The 22863-nt window shown below is 42.9% G+C and overlaps 1 protein-coding gene across 1 annotated transcript in view; it reads right to left on the bottom strand.

Moving 5' to 3' along the window:
- Positions 1-22863, bottom strand: part of CACHD1 (cache domain containing 1) — a 238420-nt gene that overhangs the window by 59863 nt on the left and 155694 nt on the right. Inside the window, exons 5-7 of the mRNA XM_028142357.2 lie at positions 14705-14831; positions 11885-12029; positions 10843-11059 (exon numbers count right to left, since the gene is read on the bottom strand). Of these exons, the coding sequence (XP_027998158.2) occupies positions 10843-11059; positions 11885-12029; positions 14705-14831 (489 nt within the window). The remainder of the gene's footprint in view (positions 1-10842; positions 11060-11884; positions 12030-14704; positions 14832-22863) is intronic.

The raw sequence follows: 22863 nt of genomic DNA, 5'->3' as shown, positions 1-22863 counted from the left end.
GCCATTTTAATTCTGTATGGTAGGTTTCTTTCCATATATATTTCTTCTTTTCATTTCAGCAGTCCCTTTAGTATTCTTGTAGTGCTGGTTTGGTGGCAATAAATCCCTTTAGCCTTTTATTTTTGTCTGGGAAGCTCTTTATTTCACCATTTATTTTGAACAATAGCCTTGCTGGATATAGTAATCTTGGTTTCAGATCCTTGCTTTTCATTACCTTGAATACTTCATGCGATTCCCATTTGGCCTGTAGAGTTTCTGATGAGAAATCAGATGACAGCCTTATGGGAGCTTCTTTGTATGTAACACATTGCTTTTCTCTTGCTGGCTTTAAGATTCTTTGTCTTTAACATTTGGTATTCTAATTTTGATGTGTCTGGGCGTGGGCCTGTTTGGGCTCTTCCTTGGGAGTCTTTGTGCCTCTTGAATTTTTGTGACTTTTTTCCGTCACCAGGTTAGGAAAGCTTTCTGACATTATTTCTTCAAAAAAGTTCTCTATCCCTTGCTCCCTTTCTTCCATTTCTGGAACTCCTATTATGCAAGAATTGTTATATTTCCTGCTGTCCCACAGCTCCCTTAAGCTGTCCTGTTTTTTAATTTTTGGTTGTCTGATTAAGTAATTTTTTTTTCTACCCTGTCTTCTAATTAATTGATCTGATCCTTTGCTTCCCCTAATCTACCGTGTATTCTGTCCACTGTGTGTTCTTTATTAGTACTATGTCATTCTTCATAGTTATATCTTTTCTCATGCTGTTGAGCATTTTTGCCATCATTATTCTGAAGTCTATGTCTGATAAATTTCTTATCTCTATTTTATTTAGCTCTTCTAGAGAATTCTCTTGTTCTTTCATTTTGGGCTTGTTTTTTGTCTCCTCATTTTGGATACCTGTTTGGGTTTGTGTCTTTGTATTAGATAGATCTGCTACTCTCAATCTCTAGCACAGGGCAATGTCAGACGTGTTTTGTGACTGGCCCTGAGTATGCTCTTTGAAACTATCAGCAATCCTCAGCTTGTAGCTCCCACTACTGGGGCTGGGTGCCATTGGATAGGACCTAAAGCAAGTCTTAAAGCTACTTTTGATGCTTGAATAATTCTCTAATAAATATTAACTGCAAATTTATATTGCACTATTTATTTATCAGAAATTAGGAAGTGAATACTTATGCAAAACACACACACACACCCAAAAGCTTAGGAATATCCCTGTCTTAAATTAGCTGATAATAATTCTCCATGTTGTAAATACACACCTGAGAACACCTAAGTTAAAGTTTTAACTGGAAAAAAAATAGTGTATATGTGTGTGTACAAATATACCATGAGGCTGCCCAATGCCAAAGATACCACGTGTGATAAATTTCTGGACACACCTGTAAAACTGACTTAAAAGAGAACCCATTGAATTTTTTACTCAACTTTAGGAATTTGGATTAAATATGTTGTTATTGAGAGCTGGTTTTAGGACATAGGCCCATATTTGGAAAGCTAGAAGGCCTGCAGCCTTCAGCACTCAGTGTATTTTCTTTTCATCCCCACAATAAGATATATACTTTGTAAGTATCCTCACTGCTTTTTCTGCCTCATCCCTGACTCCATTCCTGTCCTGTAGACAGTGCCTGGGAAGGCACATGGGCATTTTTTTAATTATCGTCAGCTGAACTCAGGGCTATAGGCAGAGCCACGCCCTGGGAACATGCTTCCCCAATGATGCTGGACATGTTATCAGCTTGGCCTTCATATCAGCCCAAGTGTCGGCAGGGGCAGGTCTAGATATGTAAATCCAGTCAAGCACCAGGAATGCTAGGGCCTACTCAAGAATGCAAATAAGCTCCTTTGATCCTAAGTATTTGGGGGTATAAAATAAATGTGCTGCGAGGGCTCAGGGTCATCATTGCTGCCTCTCCATCAGAGAGAATGGCGTCCCACCTGGCTCCCAGCTTGCTTCTATTTCTGCGTCTTGCTTTCTTTCTTTCTTTTATTTCTCAATCCCTGGCTGCCTCCACTTAGAACTGGTTCGTTCATCTCTCTTTCCGTGCTGGACACAGAAAAAGGAGATCCCTGCCATATCTTGCCCCCGCCCCATCCTGCCCCCGCATCTGGTGTCCAATGTGGGCCACGAAAGAGGCAACAAGAGGTAAGAGGCAAGGGATCGCTCCAAGAATTGTGCGCACCACAGATTTAAGGAAGTGTAAGGTAGGGGAGCATATTGTTGTTAACTGAATTGAATTAGCTGGGTGTAAAATATGGGTAATCCTCAAATGTTAAAACTATGCTCAAAGCTCAAAGATGCTCTGTTAAGCGTAGTCAGATTCTTGATTTCTTTCTTAAGTTTTGTTAATGAAATGTGGGAAAAGGCCAGAAAGCAGTTGTGTGTTGATTCACCACAGGAGAGTTTAAGAATATCTAAGTGGGGTGCAGCCACGGCCTTACAGCCAGCAGTGGAAGGGTGCAAATCTCTAAGAATACCATCTGCACCTCCTCCGCCTCCACATGTCGTTCCTGCTACCGCAGCCAAAATCCCACCTGATAAAGATTTATCTCGTAATTATGAGCAGGAGCTAGAGTTTGAGGCAGAGTGGGACAAGCATCACTGTGAGCGGGAAAGGTATTGCTCACAGCTGCACAGCCTTTATGGCTGGATGCAGGTGCTTGGCTGAAAGTGACTTCATATTTCATTTTGTTGGAGGCTAAAACTACTTGTAACCAAGTAAAAAAAATTAAAGGAATTTCTCAGCAACTGCCAATAATTCTTTATCTTAAAAAATCTTTCTTTCCTTAAAACATAAAAATAAAAAATTGAAAAAATAAATAAAATAAAAACAGTAGATTCCAGACCATTATTGAATTCTTCCCCCAAAGAAAGAAGGAGGTGGGGGAAGGGAGACATGTGGTGATCCAATATGGATGCCACTCCCCGAGAAAGCAATTTTAAAAGGTCTCATCTTTATTAATAAAGAACTGCTAAATATTTGACTTGCCAGCTCTAAAAGTTTAAGGTTCAAATTGATTTGGGAGAAATTATATAAATGTGGTAATTAAATGCCTAAAATATAAAAACGTGTTTTTGAGAAAATAAAATACTGTTTTCTCTGATAATTAGGAATTCAAAATATGTTACTTATTGGTCTGATTTAAAAAGGAGGATTAATTCTCTGATCCCAACCGAATTCTTTAGTAATGTAATTGGTATTCTTTAAGATATTTAAGTATATAATCTTTAAATCATATATATAAATATATATATATTTGATCTTTCCAAGTTATTTCAAGACTGAGAGTGACTTTTGGACATTTCATGGGCCCTGAAATGTTTTCAAAAGTCTCTCCTCTCTTAAAAGAAATGTTTTTTAATTAAACCGATTGATACTTGAAATCGCATGGAAAGCTTTATCAAATAAAAATTAATCAATATATTTTACTTATATGCATATATTAAATGTTATGAAGGTTTTCGCCTCTAAGAAGGGCAAAATCAATATATTTCTTAAATATAGCCAAAATTTTTCAATGGCAGTAGAATTTCAAGAAAGACAAAAGTCCTAAGCAGCCTGCATTTTGAATGGGCTGGGGATGGGACAGTGTTTGTGCTTTTGGATCAGGACAATAAGTATCAGACCTATAAGTTTCCTGAATAAGTTTCTTTGCCTTTTTAAATAAAAATACCTACTTAAGTTACTTTATAAATTAGCTTTTTAAAATATAATCAAGGTCTCATATAAATTAAGTTACATAAGAAGCCAATGTTTAAATAATTGAATCAAAGTAAAATCTAACAACAGATTAGAAGCCAACATTTACTGCCTGACATCATAGCCGCCTGCATTCTTAAGCTAGAGACGGGGCAACATTTTCGGCTTGTGAATCAGACGTGAATTTGCTTTGTATTTTTAAATGAAGATACCTACTTTAATTACTTAAATAAATTAGCTTATTAAATTATAATAAAGGTTTTCAGCTAAATGAAAAGCTAATATTTTTATAAACAATTCTAATAAAGATCAGAAACAGCTAGTGAGTTTTTCTGCAATGTGATTTTGACTGTCTTTTAAAAGAACGGATTAGACAGCCGCCATGTTGGCCGCATGGCTTGCTATGCTGTGGCCGCCATCTTGAAATAACAAAGGCCAACCCCCTTCCTTTGAATAAGCCAATGTCTTTGTAAGCAATTTAAATAGGTTTTCTAAGAAAGTTACTGAAGGCTTCCCATAATCCCTCTGTATATGCAAATAAGCCTAAAAGGATACTTTAAAATATAATTATAATTTTAATAAAAAGGAGAAATTTTAAAATTTTGAATTCTCTTTCACTAATATTTATAGTGTAAACTAAGATTGTTATTAAAATATTAAATCTGATCCGTACAAGTGGTCACCATAAACTTAAGAGAAAGTGTTTCATGTGACATGGCCTGGCGATAGAAGGTTTTACGTTGTAAAAAGAAAGACAAAGATTCTAAAATCAGACTCTGTAGACTGAAAATTATTCTGGAAGGAAATAAAGAGGTTTCCTTCAAATGTCGTAAGGATTTTAATTGAAAGTCTATATATTTGGCCTCTTAAACTAAAGTAAATAATTTGTGTTTTTGCCTCCCTGATAAATTTTATGCAAAGTTAAAGACTAAATGCAGAAACTTAATGTCATTTACTGTCCATAACCTAGGACAAATAAAGTTAAAGTTAATAAACAAATTAACCTTATTTCAGAGTAACTTAAATTGGCTAATTAAAATAAGTGAATATTCATAAAAACTTAATTGTACTGGACAAAAAACTGTTCCTGAAGTATTAACAAAAACTTTTATTGATGGTTCATCTCATAGTAAAATTGCTAAATATGCTATGAATCCAAAGCAGTCATATTTCTGTGCAAAAATTAAAAATAAAAGGTTATCAAGACTGCATTAAAAATTTTTACAATAGCCTCATAATAATAAAAAAGGAGATTAATATCCTGTAAGAAATATCTTGTAGTAAATTATATCAAGCCTTAATTGCTTTAAAAAATTTTACTTTAAAAGTTATTTTTCATTTATAATGCTGATAATAAGACACTCATAAAATCTTCTGGTGTCAAAATAAGCCAAAGGAAAATCGTTTAGACAAAAATCAAAAGGATCCGAAGTCTAGTTTGTGGAAAAGATTTCTTTATTAACATTTGGTCAAGAATATGTTTGTATATTTCCAGAAAAGCCCATATGGATTCCTGCAACAACGGATCCCAGAGAGGACCTGATAGAACTGTCCCAGCCAAAGAATAAGTAATGGCCCACAAGAACAGAGGAGAAATAGTCCAGAAATAAAGATAGTGAAGATGCCTTGCCATGCTAGCAGTCAGCACCTGTGCATTGCAGCAGGATGCCCAGGATCAAGGGCAAGGAAGGTCGGTGTGTGCGCTTCCAGACCATGTGTGCACACCCTTCTGCATAGAAGTCAAAAGTTTGATGTTTTGTGTTCTACCAGTACCCCTGACTTATTTCTAACACAGGGAATAGTATTAACTGCCACATTAAAAGAGATGTTATACCTCAGGCATTAACCATTTTTACAGATGGATCCAATTCTGGAAAGGCTGGATCTACTGCAGCAGGGGAGCGAAGATCCTTCAAACTCCTTATATTTCAGTAGAAATACAAGCTCTTATTTATGCCTTAACAGATTTTGCTACGGAGCCCATCAATCTATAGTGATAGTACTTATGTGGTAAGTATGGCCAAAATTATTGAAACAGCTACTATAGGGCACACTAATTCAGAGGAACTTTTCATTTAATTTTCAGCCTTTAAAATGTTATTAGAGAATGACAATTTCCATGTTTTATTGGAAGCAATGTCCTCAGTGTGTTATCTGCCTCCCTGTGCCAACTTTAGGGTTAAATCCCCAAGGACTTAAACCTAATCAAATCTGGTAAAATGGATATCACTCAATTGTAGAAAGAGCCAATCGTACTCTTAAAATCAATTACTAAAACAAAAAGGGGGAGACGAGTGTTATGTGTCACCTCAAAACAAACTCAGTCATGCTCTTTATACTTTAGAATTGTGATGCAGAGAATTGTATAGCAGGTGAAAGGCATCAGGCCTCCTGTATAATAGCCTCCACCGAGTTAGCAAGGTGGAAGGAAGCACAAACCAGACAAGAGTTTTATCAGATTCAATAATAATGTGGGGAAGAGGTTGTGTTTTATATCTTTCCAAAAGGAGCAATGCAGCCAATTTGGGTGCCAGAGCATTACATCCGTCACCACAATGGACCCAGAGAAGCTCCTGTGTCCCTTCACTCAAAAGGACTGAGAGTTGCCCCATGAGAGCAAAGCAGAAGAAGAGGAAAACTGAAGGCTACACAAGGGACTGAGGTGCCAATATGGAGTCAGCTGAAGAAGTTAACGACAAAAGCGTAGCAGATTGTGAAAAAGCAAGAAGTGGAAGCTACTTCTTCAACCATGTACCTGCTCATGCTAGCATCTGTTGGCTGCCAGTCATCTGCAAAGTCCAAGGACTCTGAGTAAATATACACCAGCAGCAAAAGAGACTTTCATTTAGTAGCAAAAAATGTTAACATGTGTATAGTTTTGATTTCTCTCTTGTTGTTTTGCATTATCATTGTTTTGTTATTATTTAATAGCCAGAGTTTTGCTATCTTGATGTTCAAGTTTTAAAATGATAACATGGATGTATTTTAGTTTTTGCATTGGCATTGTTTGCAATTATTTTAATATTAGAGCTTTATTCTTAATGTTTAAATTTTACTTTTATTATAGTAGCTTAAAAACAAAAAAAGGGTGAGATGTAGACAGCGCCTGAACTCAGGGCTATAGGCAGAGCCACGCCCTGGGAACATGCTTCCCAATGAGGCTAGACATGTTGTCAGCTTGGCCTTCATATCAGCCCAGGTGTCGGCAGGGGCGGGCCTAGATATGTAAATCCAGTCAAGCACCAGGAATGCTAAGGCCTACTCAAGAATGCAAATAAGTTCCTTTGATCCTAAGTTTTGGTGATACTTCCTGGTATTTGGGGATATAAAATAAATGTGTTGCGAGGGCTCAGGGTCGTCGTTGCTGCCTCTCCATCAGAGAGAATGGTGTCCAACCTGGCTCCCAGCTTGCTTCTATTTCTGCATCTTTCTTTCTTTCTTTCTTTCTTTCTTTCTTTCTTTCTTTCTTTCTTTCTTTCTTTCTTTCTTTCTTTCTTTCTTTTTCTTTCTCTCTTTCTCTCTCTCTCCCTCCCTCCCTCCCTCCCTCCCTCCCTCCCTCCCTCCCTCCTTCCCTTCTTTCTTTCTTTCTTTCTTTCTTTCTTTCTTTCTTTCTTTCTTTCTTTCTTTCTTTCTTTCTCTTCCTTTCTTTCCTCCTTCCTTCCTTCCTTCCTTCCTTCCTTCCTTCCTTCCTTCCTTCCTTTCTTTCTTCCTTTCTTCCTTTCTTTTCTCAATCCGTGGGCGCCTCCACTTAGAACCAGTTCATTCATCTCCCTTTCTGTGCTGGATGTGGAAAAGGGAGATCCCCGCCATATCTGGCCCCCGCCCCATCTGGCCCCTGCACCATCCTATGCACAATCAAAACAGAATTATTTTTCTATTTCTAGATAGCAGACCTGCCAAATTTGGTCTGATTTATTTTTACTTAATAGGATATTCTCTCTAGTCATTCAGTTAGAAGAACTTTCAACCTTGTGATTAGTAATGTTAAGAATGAGTAATTATAGGAACTTGGGCAGAACAATGACATAGTATATACCTAGAAGAAAATGCAATTGCTTTTGTAATACATTAACAATAAAGAACTTAAATTTTTTAAAAAAGCAATGGACTCTCCATTTGGCAAGCCCCTAAGTCACATGCATTCTTTAGGGTCACCATCAAAAAGGAAAGAGCTACTCAAATGAGCCTTTGCCCATGCCAATAGATCATCACTCCTAACCATCTTATTCCTTCCGCTATAAAGTGACCCACCAACCAATTACCCTAATAATAAACCCAGAACAAATAACCCAAATGTACTGATATTATCAGTTATAAATCTACCACAGGCTTGAAAAAGAGCCAGCACTGGATAAAAGTTTTAGATTTTTCTGATTAGTGCAAAGTTACAATAATTTCTGACATGTAGCTTCTGGATCTTATTATCACTAATGGGGGACAGATACTTTACTCTCATGCACAAATTAATTCTCACAATAATCCTACAGGGTAGATATGATTTATTAGATTAACCTCACCCCATGGCCTTCAAACAGTACCAGGTACAGAGCAGGTGCTAAATAACGGTCTGTGGAATGCCCAGTGGTGTGTATATATAGGGTAAACTCCTGGGAGGAGTATACAGACCCCTCACTGTGTTGTAACCAAGGCTACTAGTGGTCCTTGGCCTTGTTTGGGCCTGAGGTCAATTTATGATGCCTGGAGTATCCTCCGTAGGATAGCTGGAAGTCTTGTAGGAAACTGAATATCATAACAACCACAGCTACGTTTATTCAATATTTATGATGGAATTCTGGATCTTATTATCACCCCCAGGCCTGGAGAGATCAAATAATTTACACAAGTTCACAGAGGTTAGAAAAATTCCAGAGTAGGAATTTCAAACCACATTGGTGGAAACCTAAAACCCACATACTTAAAACACTATGCTATATTGCTCAAGAGCACCTCAAATCATTCATTAATTAACCAGACAATGCTCATTCCTGAAGTAAATACTTTATGCAACTCATTTAGGTCCTTTTTTCCTTCAAACTGCTGGGAGAAGCTTTAGGTGGAGGCCTTGTGAAACCTTAGAAACACATTAGTTGGCTGAAAAGGGACTCCTCTGAGGATTTAAAAAAAAAAAGAAGAAAAAATAGTACCATCAAAATTTGTCCCAGTGTGTTGATGGGACATGCTTTTGTTTGCCAACATTAAGAAAAACAAAGAACACGGAAGACAAATGCTAGTCATCAAAATAGGCTTCTGCTTAAATGCAATGCAGGAAGATTTGTAAGAAGAGGTTTAATGAGGTCTCTACTCACAGTTTTAAAGCTGGAACAAATGTCAACATCTGAAAATCAAGGGATTTCACATAAAAATCCAGATTTCTGGCTTCTTTTGAAACAGAAGATCTGGCAACACAGGGCAGGAATTCCTGCCTGGCGAAACAGGCCGGACAGAAGAGCAGCTGCCTCCCTGATGGAGTATGCGCTCTTGGGCTAACTACACCCTGCAAACAACCCTCCTTACCTCTCCTTGGGGGCTTGCTGAGTCACAGTCACTGCCTGGCCACTGCTGGGCTGACATTTCTCTCCACTATTTAAATAGTATCACCATCAAAACTGGACTTAAACTCTAAAGCTGGTTTGATGGCTGAAGAATCAAGTAGAAACACTTCCACTGAGGTAGATGGCACCTACAGGTAAATGGCATCCACCAACTAGCCAATCCTCTTGAATACTTAAGAGGTCAGCCTTGTCTACTGGCCTTATTGAATAGTGGGAAACTTTACACTCAGCCAGCCTGTAATATAGGTCAGTTTCAGTGCTGGTTGGCAAATTCTAAGATGAGCCTGATGACTGACACCCTTGAATAATGATCCCCTCCCCTCTTGAATGCGGGCATGACCAGGAATTCACTTCTAACCAATCGACTATGGCAAAGGTGATAAGAGCGATTTTGCAGATGTCATTCAGGTCTTAATGTCAATCACAAGGGAGACCGATCTGCTTAAACCAAAAGGGAGGGTGGGTTTGATTAGTTCCGATGAGACCTTTAAAGCCTTCCCTGAAGTCAGGAGTTGAAGAGGAGGTGCCCTCCTGCTGGCCTTGAAGAAGCAAGAGGACATGAGTTCTACAGTTGCAAGGAAAGTGATTATGTCAACAATTAGAGCTTGGAAGAGGACTCCAAACCTCCGACGAGACCACACTCCTGGCTGGCAGCTGGATTGCAGCCTTACGCAATCCTAAGAAGAGAACCCAGCTAAGGTGTTATCTAGACTCCTGACCCAGGGAAACTGTGAGATAACACAATAAACGATGAGATGATAATATACAGAAACACAAAACGAATATGCTACCCACCCCCATTAGTTGCAATAGTTACAGCAGCTTCTTTCTTTCAAGGTCCCACCATATGCCAGGCACTGTGCTTTGCATTTAGCAATGCTGTCTTAGTTTTAACGCGGACACAACCAAGAGCTTAAAAATATATTCTTTAAATTTATCTCAAGGATACATTCATTACAAACCACACACACACACACACACACACACACACACACACACACACACTCCTACAAATAGATTTTCAAATATAAAAGGGAAAATAACAGAGATTCCTTTCGGTAGTTTCAAAGCACGTGTCTTATTTCAAAATACCCTTTCCATTAGCATGCACCCTAATTCCACATCTTCTTTAATACATGGAAATTAGATGAGTGCCTTCGTACATTTGAAGGGCTATGCTCATCGAAATGACAGCTGGTTAGAGGACGGAAGGATTAAGGCAAGAACTCCTGTGGCCATGCACCTGCACAGGCGCACAAACCGTCATCCATTCTAAGTCAAAGAAGAGGCCAGGTTGACAATTAGCATTAAAAAGGATGTGGGTATTCCCTGGGGGAAGTAAATGGGATGTGTCCTTACGAAAGGGGCAGAAAGAGGCTCTGGGAGTGGAGAAATTGTGCAGACTGAGTCCTTGGATTGGGAAAGAAGAGAAAATCTAGTAAGAGCCTAGTATTGGATGACATTATGACAACACACGAAAATTTTATCCCAAGTCAGTTTTTAAAAAATCCCTCCAGACATGGTTGTGTGATGCATGTATAACATATTCCTATCGCCACCCTTTACCCACTAGTTTATCAGTCCTCTGAGAAAATGCACTTACTTGCTTGGAACTTTGTGTTGTTATTTGTGCTCCGAATCAGCTGAAATGCCTTTTGAAACCCCACGGCGTGCTGGGTAGGACTGTCCAAAGATTTGACGCTGCTGACGAAGGTGGACATCTTCCTTTTGGTCTCACTGGTGGCTGGAGACAGGAACGTCTTGTAGCACTGGTCCAGGGAGCAGGTCCTCACAGTGTCTGCCACCGTCAGCACCGAGATCTGGACGGAAGAAAAAGGAAACCCCTTATCCTACCATGGGAAGGTGTGGGTTGCTGTCTTTTTATTTGTTTTCTAAATTCCAGAAGAGCCGGAGGAGTGAGAAAGCTTACAGATTTCTGAGAGTTTAAAAATAAATGCCTAAAGGCACACAGCTATCAAGATGGAAAAGGATTAGCTAAGGATTGGTCAGAGGGAGGGACCCTAGAGTTTGGTTTTTGTTCCAAGATGAAGTCAGCGGTAGGGTGTTCACATATAATATTAAAATTTTTTTTTTCATGCAAAGAAAAGTCTTAGCAAGTACTAACCATCTTGGTTGTCCAATTGGAGATGGAAGGGTGGGGGAGAGGGTAAAGGTTTTAAACAACAACATTAGTGAGTAAAACTTTAGGATTTGGAAGTCAAAATGATAAAGCAGAAATTGCCCACAGGCAACACACTATCATTAACTGCAAACACACCTGTCTCTGAGGTGCCCTAGAGATTAGTAAGTCTCCAGTGGCCTTCCCTTCTCCCTTCCCTCCCAAGCAATCTTCAGATAAAGTCAGCATCCAAGCCCTGGCCCTTTTGCTCCTTAACATAACTTCCAGGGTGAAAGTCACAGCTAATTAGAAGTCTTAAGAGGAGGCAGAAAGGAAGTGCAAGGTTCGGCTGGGTGGGGCTGGTTTGGCAGCTGCTTTCTCAAATACTAGAGTGAAAACTAAATCGCTTTCTCCCAAAGTCATCTTAAAGACGGGTTTCAAAACATCTGTCATAAAACACAGAGTGCCTTTAAAAAGGTGTTCAAGGCAGATCCACAGCCACGCGGGCCACTGGGATCATGCTCACCTTATCGTGCTCGTCGATGGCGCTGAGGATGACCTGGGCGGCATCCTTGGCGATCTGGAGCTGCGTGTCGGTGACGGAGGCCCCGTGGTCCAGGATCACTACTATGTGCTTGGACTGCGGCCGGACTGTCGAGACGTAGATAGGTCTGGAAGGAGGAGAAGCTCTCTGCGGTCAATCCTGCTTTAAGTAAAAGGCCTCACCCTAAGCCAGCTGTGAGCAGATGTGCAGTCATGCTGGTGCCTAGGTTTTTCCACAGAGGGCAGGAGAAGGAGAGATCAGCCCAGCAGGAGAAACTATCCTGGGGCCCTGAAAACAACACCCTGAGATAACAGTGTGGGTCTGCAGACCAGGGGCTGGTACCGTGTGACTCCCAAAGATGAAAGCAACGGGGAGACGGTTTTAAGAAGCAAACCCTTTGGGAGGCTGGCTTTTCCTCGAACGGCAACCCCTCTCCGCTGCTTGTGGCGGTGATGCTGCTCAGTGTTACCCAACGTCCTGCTGCAGGAAACGGGCCTCAAGCTGCAGACACAGCCTCAGAGGGAGAAAGGTCCGCTCGCCTGTCCTGGGTCCTCTTTGGCAGATGACAGAATGGGACCTTGGGAAAACCCAGGCACCCTATGCTCGGTGAGTGTGCTGTGCGACTCGGAATAGCAGGTCTGGTTTCTCTCCCGCAAGATGAAGACCACTGCGAAGAGGGCCCTTCCCTTTTAGGACTGAGGCAGCCCACGCAAGTCAGACACTAAAAGGCCCCTTATCTGAGCACTGAACACCAGGCCGTCAGGGCTGTCCGAGCCTGTGATAGCCACTCTTCCGGCCAGGTTTTTGTTTGCCAACATTAAGGAAGGGGGAGGGGTGGAGTCCCAGAGAAAGGCCTCCCATCAAAGCAGGCTTCTGCCAGAGTGCAGTACAGGAAGGGGTGTGAGGGGAGGCTTAATGAGGTCTCTATTCACAGTGTTAAAGCTGGAACAAATTAGGGGGAGCTGAAGAAAGCAAATCAGCCTCAGAGAATGCTCTCCTTTATGGACACCCCTAAAAAACACTAGATTTTTTTTTCTCTCTGGGAAATGTTAGATGCCAGTTGAGTCACAAAAGCCTGGGCACAAATTGAGAAATGGAGGCAAGGTACCAAAACACCTGGCCAAGTCGACACTCACTGTTCTCAAGCCCAAAGTCCTGCATTAATACTAAGGTACCACTAGTCGATACCATTGAGCCAGTAGGAAAATGGGATTAAAAAAAAAAAAAATCCAGGAAATGTGGCTCCAGAAATGAAAGAGAGAACAGAAAAGAAGAAAATCTAATTCTCCCAACACTGATGACCGTGTTACACATGGAACTTTTTAGGTCCTCCAAGCTAGGTGAATAGGTTTTTTAAAAAAGGACACACCTTCTTCGTTCCAACTCAATTCACATAAATAATAAGCAGCATATGTGTTCACACTGTCACAATAAGTTGGTAAAAACTGCTTGAGTGCGATATATAAATAGTAACATATTTACGATCAAGATGCATGAAACCTGCCCGGCTGGTGTGGCTCAATGGTTGAGCGTTGACCTATGAACCAGGAGGTCACGGTTTGATTCCTAGTCAGGGCACATGCCCAGGTTGCAGGCTTGATCCCTAGTTTGGGGCATACAAGAGGCAGCCAATCAATGATTCTCTCGCATCATTGATGTTTCTATCTCTCTCTTCCTATCTGAAATCAATTTAAAAAAAAAAAAAAGATGCATGAAACCTTCTAAATGCAGGGTAATGCTGATTTGGGATAAGGTCCTGCCTGTCCTTTTGGATTATCCCTCACAGGTGATTCATTAAAAACAGCATGCTGCCCGGCTGGCGTGGTGCAGTGATTGAGCATTGACCTACGAACCAAGAGGTCATGGTTCGATTCACGGTTCAATTCCCGGGTTGTGGCTCGATCCCCAGTGTGGGGCATGCAGGAGACAGCCGATCGATGATTCTCTCTCATCACTGATGTTTCTATCTCTCTCTTTCTCTCTCTTCCTCTCTGAAATCAATAAAAATATATTAAAAAAATAAAAACAGCATGCCATCTAACTTCTCTTCCGAGAAGCACATGAAAATTAGGTGAAGGAAGCTCAAGCGATGGCTCATTTAGACTCAGCAAAGTGGGTTCTTGTACCAACTGCAGAGGTTCTGGCAAACATCTGACACTGCAAAAGGGAACCAGGGGGATTCCCAAGGAAGGAAGGAATCTTTGCCTCAGGGGCTCTGTAAATTGGTGAGCCTTGTCCTACACACATCTCTGTCACTGCCCTGCTGGCTAAGCAGCACAACCTGGAGTCATTTCCGCACTAACGATGGATCTTGAATCCAATGTTTCCTAGACAACCTTCACACTTGGGGGTAGCTGAGATTTGGGTGCAAATTTCAAAAGGACGGCCAAGCACAATGTCACAGACAGGAACCGTGGGCATCACAACCTCTGCTCTGAGACACGCTGCCGCTACGTCTTCCAGGGCTGAACTGCAGGCAACGTACCGCCGTGTTTGTCTCACCAAAGGTGCCCGAAGCGCAGAGCAGTTTGGGTGGTGCAAGCAATTGAATTTCTTTAGTAAATAGCCTGTTCTCTTTTGGCATGTTAGATAGTTCTAGAAAAGCTCTGGGCTTTATCACGTGACCTTCCCTAGCATTTCTATAGTCAACCTATGTTCAAAGGCGAAATCATTTCAGAAGAAGTTCAAGTTTCTAAAACCGCAGCCTAGAGGCAGAGCCAGGTGTGTCAATGAGGAGCCGGTATTTCATGCAGATCAGTGTCAGGGGCAGTAATGACAACGTTAGCAAGTAAGTCAACATACCTACTGCGATGCTCATAGCTGCCCTTACACCGGAACTTGTGTGCCGGGAAGACAGTGAATATCCCTTCTTCCGAACTGAAATACTGCCACTTGATCCCAGGGTTGGATTTCAGGTTGTCTGCAAGAACTGGAGGAGGGGGGAATATGAAACATAACCGCCGAGCCCACAGGTGCACGTGGGCACCACTCCGCAGGCGTCTGGTTTGCATGAAATGCTTCTCGTATGAAGAAATTCCACTATAAGGCTGTACATTTTCTACTAAACATTTTCTTTCTGTCCTTTAAAAACAAACACATACCCCTATTAGAAAATGAAATGAATGTTTCAGTCAAGCGAAGCTATTCCTCTTAACTTTGAATGGTGACACGGTATGTCCGGGATCATTTTTTCCAGCATGAATGATTCAGTTGTACTAATGCCTCCCCTCACTGGCCTGGTCCCTGTTGGGCCAGCGTACACTTACTGGCTTGGATACATTCTCTAACTGTAGAAAACAGTGATGTTAATAGGCGAGTCTCCAGAGGGACTAGATGTGTGACCTTGACCTTGCTCACTCCATAATGAGGGAAACAGCGCCGCCAGTACTTAAAAGGCCAGAACCATAATCATCTGATGATCGTTTACGGAATGATTCCAATGTGCCAGCACTGGATGGAGGCTCTCCTTGATGTTATCTCATTTCATCCACACTACAACCCTAGGATCATTATTCCCTACTTTGGAGTTGAGGATAAAGCAAGTGTAGAGAAGCTTAGGTGATTTGCCTAATGCTTCATCGGTAAGCAGTGGAGCTGGCATCCAAGCCTGGGTCTCCAGGCTCCTGTCTTCTTTACCTCGTGCAGCGTTGCCTCCTGTCCTGTGTACACTGCATCCCTGTCACTGACCGGCAGCTGGAGTAACCAGCCACCTAACTGTGTGCAATCCTGTCCACAAAGTCTTCCTTAACCTCTTTCCTGGACTCAGAATTCCCTCCCTTCTCTGATGCCCTTTCGCTCTGTTCCACACCAACTCGGTCACATATTATACACTTACTAGGTGTAGGGTGCTGTTTTACATGCTGCAAAATATACAAAGATGACCCAAAGCAAACCCTACTGTAATAGCCACTATACCAAAGAATCACATACAGGGACACGGAGCAGAAGGTAATGCAATAGAGGAGTCCGAGCAAAGCCAAAAAGAAACTGTGAGATGCCTTTGAGAAAAACACAGAAAAACACGCATGCTCTGAGTGCCACGTGACCAGCCTTTGGTCTAGCTCGGGAGTTGGCAAATTTCTGTAAAGGGCCAGATTGTCAATGATTCTGCCTTTGAAAATCACATGGTCTCTGTTGCAACTCTGCCACTGTCATGTGAAAGCAGCCATGGACATGTGTAAACTGACTGGCACTCACCAATATATAGAGACATGTTGGTGTGTGCTAATCAAAGTGTGTTTACAAACAGCGGTGGCAAGCTGTATTGGCCACAGCATGCCCAGTGCCTCACACCTTTAGCAGTTACCCTGCCCCACACACACCAAGGAGCCGTAGCACATTTCATCCTCCTAACAGTCCCAGGAGTAAAAAAAAATGACCATCCGAAGTTACAGCTAAGGAACCAGGATCAGAGAGGGTTTGGACCTGCTTGAGGTTTCAGTGGACAAGGAAGGTGTCGATCCAGCGCGTGACCACAATGCCCGTCCCCTCTCCACTCTGCCCGGCGACCTTCTCAAGGTCATCACCTGGACTCGGGTGACCAGGCTCTCTCCTGAGAAGGATGGCAGATGGGAGTGTGTGTTCCCAGGGGAGAGGTGGTTCCTTTGCCTCATCTCCTGGGGGTCTGAAGCCTCAATCTTTTTTTTTTTTTTTAAATATATTTTATTGATTTTTACAGGGAGAAAGGGAGAGGGATAGAGAGCTAGAAACGTTGATGAGAGAGAAACATCGACCAGTTGCCTCCTGCACACCCCCCACTGGGGATGCGCCTGCAACCAAGGTATATGCCCTTGACCGGAATCGAACCTGGGACCTTCCAGTCCGCAGGCCGATGCTCTATCCACTGAGCCAAACCGGTTTCGGCTGAAGCCTCAATCTTGACCTCATCTTAGCCCTGTTCTCCAGGCAGCCCTGCCAACCCGGCAAGAAAAAGGCAAAGGCTGCCTTTGGAAGTAAAGGCAGACTCCATGACCTCACTTAAAAATAACATCTGTAACAATAAACAGGCTACAATGAGGCTATTAAAAGGGGAGCCACTGAGAGCAAGAACGTTTTAAAAATAAATCACAATTCCTACAGTGCATGATACATTTAGTCTCCACCACCAAATATCATGCCGGCTCCCTAGCATCACTGCAGCACGAGAGCTTAAGTACCAGGCGAGGTTCCTCAAATCCTCCCCCTGAGAACTCCTCTGGCATCTGATTAAATTTCATCCATTATTCGGTACTAGCAGAAGATGATGGATATGATGGTAATGAGGACCCCAGAGTCCAGAAGCAATCTATCATTGTGGTGCGCACCCCAGGAGGGCCCCTCGCTGACCCAGATGTGCGGTGAACGAGAGCCCCATTATCCACGCGGGCAGCCCAGAGGTGGCTTCTCCATTCATAGGAGTCAGGGAGGTGTTCTGGCCACTGGAAAACTCGGGCTGGGGTCCTGCACACTCACTCTTTCTTCAGAAATGCTGGACGGCATCCAAGAAAAAGCTGGGCAGGTGCCCAGCAGTCGGCCCAGGATGCACAGCGTTAGGCCTTAAGCTATCCCTGGGCAGGTCCTGTATCTGTCAAAACTGCTCTGCACACCTACCTCAGACAGACACCGAGGAAGAGGCAAGAGATGGCTTTTCCTCTCTGAAGCTTATTCCCGAGACAGGAGTTATCATGCCCTCTGAATCCCTCTGGTATTTATCTCTTCCCGCCTTCTAGTTCATAGGATTGTTGTGAGGGTAACTTTTCGCTTCTCCCTGGCTTCTAAGATCCCTGAGGGTGAGGCCTCTGTCTGAGCCACCTCGGTACCCCCGGGGCAGGCCCCCAGTGCTTTCCACATCGAGGCACCCACTCGATGAGGGCTGCAGAGGTGATACTGCAGGACCCCGGCAGGGGAGGGGCTGCACGGAACTATTTCTCAACTGTTTCCGGATACTGTTGCTGGATCAATTCCAAAAACTTACTTTCCTCTAATGCCAAATCCAATTAAAAATAAATTAAATATTGGGAGTACATCCACAGAGAGCAATGATCATTCTAAGTATGTTTAAAAATAATATATACTCCCTTCTCCCCACACCACCACCAAATCAACAGATACAGAATAGACAGATAAAGGGAGGGATAAAAAGCCTGCTTGTCTGAAGATTTCATGGGACTGTATATGCCAGAATGTATCAACTATATATTTTGAACATGTAAGTTTATTGGCTGTCAATGATACCTCAGTCAAGCTGATGTGATAATAAAACAGGAAAAGTTTATTGAGTGTGGCATAAACCAGTTTTATATATGGTGTACCCCTTTTCATAATTCCCCTGTGAGTTTATTATACCCATTTTACAGAGGTGGAGCTTGCTCAAAGCCACCAGGGTGGAGCGATGATTTGATGTAGGCGTGTCTGCCCAAAGCCCTTGCTGTTGCCAGAATACCACAGTGCTTCTACATGTCAATAAATACATGCTGAGATGAGTTAGCAATCACCGGTTAAAAAGCACACGGAGTGTTTCCTGAGAGGCAGAATAAACATATATAAACATGTTGGTGTTACTCAATCAAAATAACTGGTTGCATTAGCTTGTAAATATATAATGCAAGCAAATACAGTTAAGGAGACATGATGAAAAGGAATGATTTCACAACTGAAATAAGGTATAAGGCTAAAGTTAACCATCATTTTAAAACAAACTGCCGAGCTGCTGAAAATGGTACCCACCAGTGGGTCGTCCGATGTCATGGGGTGCGCCTCTGACCCCACAGGCTGGCTTAACTGGAATGTGGCCCAGACACAAGCTACAGCTTGGCAGGCAGAGCCAACAGGAATGACAGCACTCATGAGTCTGAGCGACATCTAACGGAGAGCGTATTTTAGACAACAGGAGGAGGTTTTACTGAACTGAGAAACGATCAGGCTGAGACCTCTGAATTACTTTGTCGGTGTCTTTTCCTTTGCCTGTCCATTGGAGCAGCCCACGTAAGCCGTTTGGACGCAGGCCCAGTGCTATTCTGCACTTTCTATTGAATCCAGGTAAGTACTTAGGAACTAGAAGGGAGACCTGATAAATAGGAAGAGACTGGGAAGAAGAAGCCATGGGTTGAAGTCCCATGTCTAACCTTAAATTTACTCTCCGGACCGCGTGCAGAAGCATCTTTCAAAAATGGAAACCAAATCGCACCATGGATTTGCTGAACACCCGTCAGAGATTTCCCACTACACCACTCCTAGTACTAAATCCAAACTCGATAGGGCCCTATGCCCTGGCCCTTTCCTACTCTCCATCCTCACCTTTCCCCTCGCCCCCTTGCTACGCCGTACACATCAAGAGCTGTTTCTTTCAGTTTGGCAAATGTGCCCAGCTCTTTGCACAAAGGGATCCTTTTCACTCTCAGAGAGACTTTCCCTCAGAGCACCCGGTGTTTTCCTTCATAGAAAAATGGGTCACATTCATTGTATTTATGTTTGAAGCTATTTGACTCAAGTCTCTGGTGCAGAGGGGCTGTAAGCTCCAAGAAGGCAGGAGCCACGTCAGGTCTGTTCCTCACATTTCTGGCCTCCTGGCACGGGCCTGGCTTTTAGGAAGTGCTCCGTCGGTATGTACTAAGTGAACTAGTGAACAAAGTTCTTGGTCAAGGCTTTTCACCTATGTCCCCGTCACCTCCCCCCATTTCCTCATCTGTAAAGTAATGGATTTCGACAAGGTGTTCCCAAAGACCCTCTTTAGAAACCAAAGGAGAAAAGTGTTAAAAGGGCAAAGAATGAAGGCCAATAGGAGGGAGATACACAGGTTTACAATGAGAGAGAAAGAGCAAACTTCCAACTGGGTTTAATCAAGTGTATGCCAAAGGGGAAAAAAAAAAAGTCAGGACTATGAGATAGTAATAGTGATCCAGGATTAAACAAAATGTCCAAACAGTGCCCAGAAGCACTTAGATGAGAATGATGGAGAAACTTAACCTTGGCATTTAAAAACTAAAGAGCTACCTGTGATGGCACCTTGCTCTTCAAAGGCAAACTCTACCCCTTCCATCCCCATCAGCGTAGCCTTCAACAAATAGACTATTTCTCCCTCATACAGTTTCTATGTGAATTCTGGGCAAAGACAAACAATTCTGGAATACCCACTGGCTTACTTTTCTTCAACTATCACACACTAACTGTTATCAGAAAAGCAGCTAAAAAGCATGCCTTTCCCCCTTTCAGGTGTTCTTTACAACTCCCATTACTGAGGCTCAAATCTGCCTGCACACAGTGTACTGAACTGTCTGAGGGTAACTCTAACCTATGGGCCCCAGAGTCCATGGCCCCAAGTATCTTCCCTCCAATTTCACCATCTACATCTAACTTGGTCTAAACTCATTGACCTCGTCAGTGAAACCCAAACCAACAATGTTTCCGAACTCTTATCTACCCTCTTTAATGCTTCCATCACCAGGCTGATGAGAAAGGGTTGGGATACAAACCTCTTGTAGTTGGGCTGTGACTATTGTATTTCTCAACATATTCCCCACCAGGGGGTAGGCACAAGAAGAAAATGCTCTATAACAGAAGGCTTGCTGCCTCCCACCTCAAGGAACTCTGGGCTTTCCAATGCCCAGCCCAACACCACCAAGCAAAACACCCACAGCTATCTACCTCCCACGGCTTACCGAATACCAAATACAAGCGCTGTCCTAAATACACAAAGTTGCAGACATATAAAAACACTCCGACTTCCCCAACAGACCAGAAATTACATAGCACCTTTCAGTAATATTCTGTGCAACAGCCCTCATTTTGGAGGTGGATAAAATAAATTAACGTTCTGAGGACTCCTAACAATTTCTGGCATTATACCCTATCACATCTTTCCAATTCCTACTCCTCGCTCACATCCGGAGTATTGCTTTACCATGTTTTCAGGAGAGGCTGTATTTCATGGACCCCCCAGATATCGTTTATGCTGCTTCAGAAGTGGCAAACATATCGAGCATTTAACTATGTACCAAGCACTTTACTAAGCCTTTCATATGTATTACCTCAGTTAATTTTACAACAATCCTAAGAGGTAGGTTTTATCTGTTATTCAGGCAGCTAGCAAAGAGCCAGAATGTGGAGATTCACCCAAGAGATATTACTGTTAGAGTTAAGGCTATTCTGACTCAGAGAGGGAAGTGACTTGAGCTCTGAGCTGAATGAATCTGGAGCATGTAGCACAGTGATGCCTCTGGATTATACTCGCGAAAGCCCATCACCCAAGTTACATTAATGACCACGGACCCACCTATCTCACAGTCTTTATTTCAGTACTAGAGGCCCGGTGCACGAAATTCGTGCATGGGGGAGGGGGGTGTCCCTCAGCCCAGCCTGCACCCTCTCCAATCTGGGACCCTTCAAGGGATGTCCGACTGCTCTCTCACAATCCAGGACTGCTGGATCCCAACTGCTTGCCTGCCTGCCTTCCTGATTGCCCCTAACCACTTCTGCCTGCCAGCCTGATTACCCCCTAACCACTCCCCTGCCAGCCTGATTGATGCCTAACTGCTCCCCTGCCAGCCTGTTTGCCCCTAACTGCCCTCCCCTGCAGGCCTGGTCATCCCTAACTGCTCTCCCCTGCAGGCCTGGTGCCCCCCAACTGCTCTTCCCTGAAGGCCCGGTTGCCCCCAACTTCCCTCCTCTGCTGGCCTGGTCACCCCTAACTTCCCTCTCCTGCAGGCCATCTTGTGGTGGCCATCTTGTGTCCACATGGGGGCAGCCATCTTGTGTGTTGGAGTGATGGTCAATTTGCATATCACTCTTTTATTATATAGATAATGTTAAGTAGAGGAATCCTCACAGCCCTGGTTCTGTTCCAAGCTTGTCATGTCTGTTCTAGGCTAATTCTATCATGTAAAATAACCAGTCCATTCTGTCCTTCATTCAGTTGCGACAGCCTGGTCATGGGCTCAGAATCCAGAGTAAACTCCTGGGAAAATCCAGAATCAGTGTGGGATCTACTGCTCTACCCTCTTCCTTTCTAGCAGACCATTCCCAAAGGATCCACAGGTCCAGGTGGTCTTCAAACATTCCCGGAAGGAGTAAGAGAGAACAAAAGGATGGAGTTCTCAACCCTGGCTGACCATCACAATCAGCTTTGAAAAATATAGATTCCCAAGCTTCACCAAGCCAACATCCTGGTTCACTTGGTAAGTGTTCTTAACAATGCACTCCAGCTGACTCATGATCACTCAGGTGGGACAACTGGACCAAGACTTTAACCTTCATTATCCTGTTGCCTTAGTTTCACTTTCTTTCTACACTGTTTCTCTGTCTTCAGCATATAAACACTAAGTGTTCCTAATTTAAAAAATATTAGCAGCAGCAAGAATAAAAACCCTTCCTCTCTCCGACCTTTCCCGAAGTTTTCAGTGGCTTTTCTCCTTTTCTTAGCCAAGCAGCTTAGAAGAGTGGTGTACACTGATTCTCTACTTCTTCTTAATTGATTTTAAAGAGAGGACGGGAGAGGGAGATAGAAACATCGATAAAAGAGAACATCGATCCGCTGTCTTCTGCACGCCCCGTACTGGGGACCGACCTGCAACCGCAACCGGGCACATGCCCTGAATGGAATGGGTGACCTCCTGGTGCATGGGTGGATGCTCAACCACTGAGCCACACAGGCCAGGCTGATTCTCCACCTCTTGCCATCCCATCACTTCTCACCTGGTCACTGTGTTTTTTGCAACAGCCTCTACCCACCGCCCTCTCCACCTCTGGGGGACCTTTAATAGTCTCCCCTGGTTTCTCCTTCTTCCAGGCCAACTACACTTCCATCCATTCTGCACAAAACCCTCTTGTCTCCCCTGCTTCAGAGTATAAGGTATAAGTCTATCAGTTGGTTGATTTCAAGCTAAAAACAAGTAAAAACAAAAACCAAATCGCAAACAAAACCTTTAGGCTGATGTATAAAGGCCCATTAAAATCTGGCTTAACGCTATCTTCATTTTCTGTTCCTT

Source organism: Eptesicus fuscus, chromosome 9 (assembly GCF_027574615.1).
Source record: "Eptesicus fuscus isolate TK198812 chromosome 9, DD_ASM_mEF_20220401, whole genome shotgun sequence".
Lineage (NCBI taxonomy): Eukaryota > Metazoa > Chordata > Mammalia > Chiroptera > Vespertilionidae > Eptesicus > Eptesicus fuscus.
Note: the sequence above shows the minus strand (reverse complement) of the source record. Positions and strands in the feature narration are given on the sequence as shown.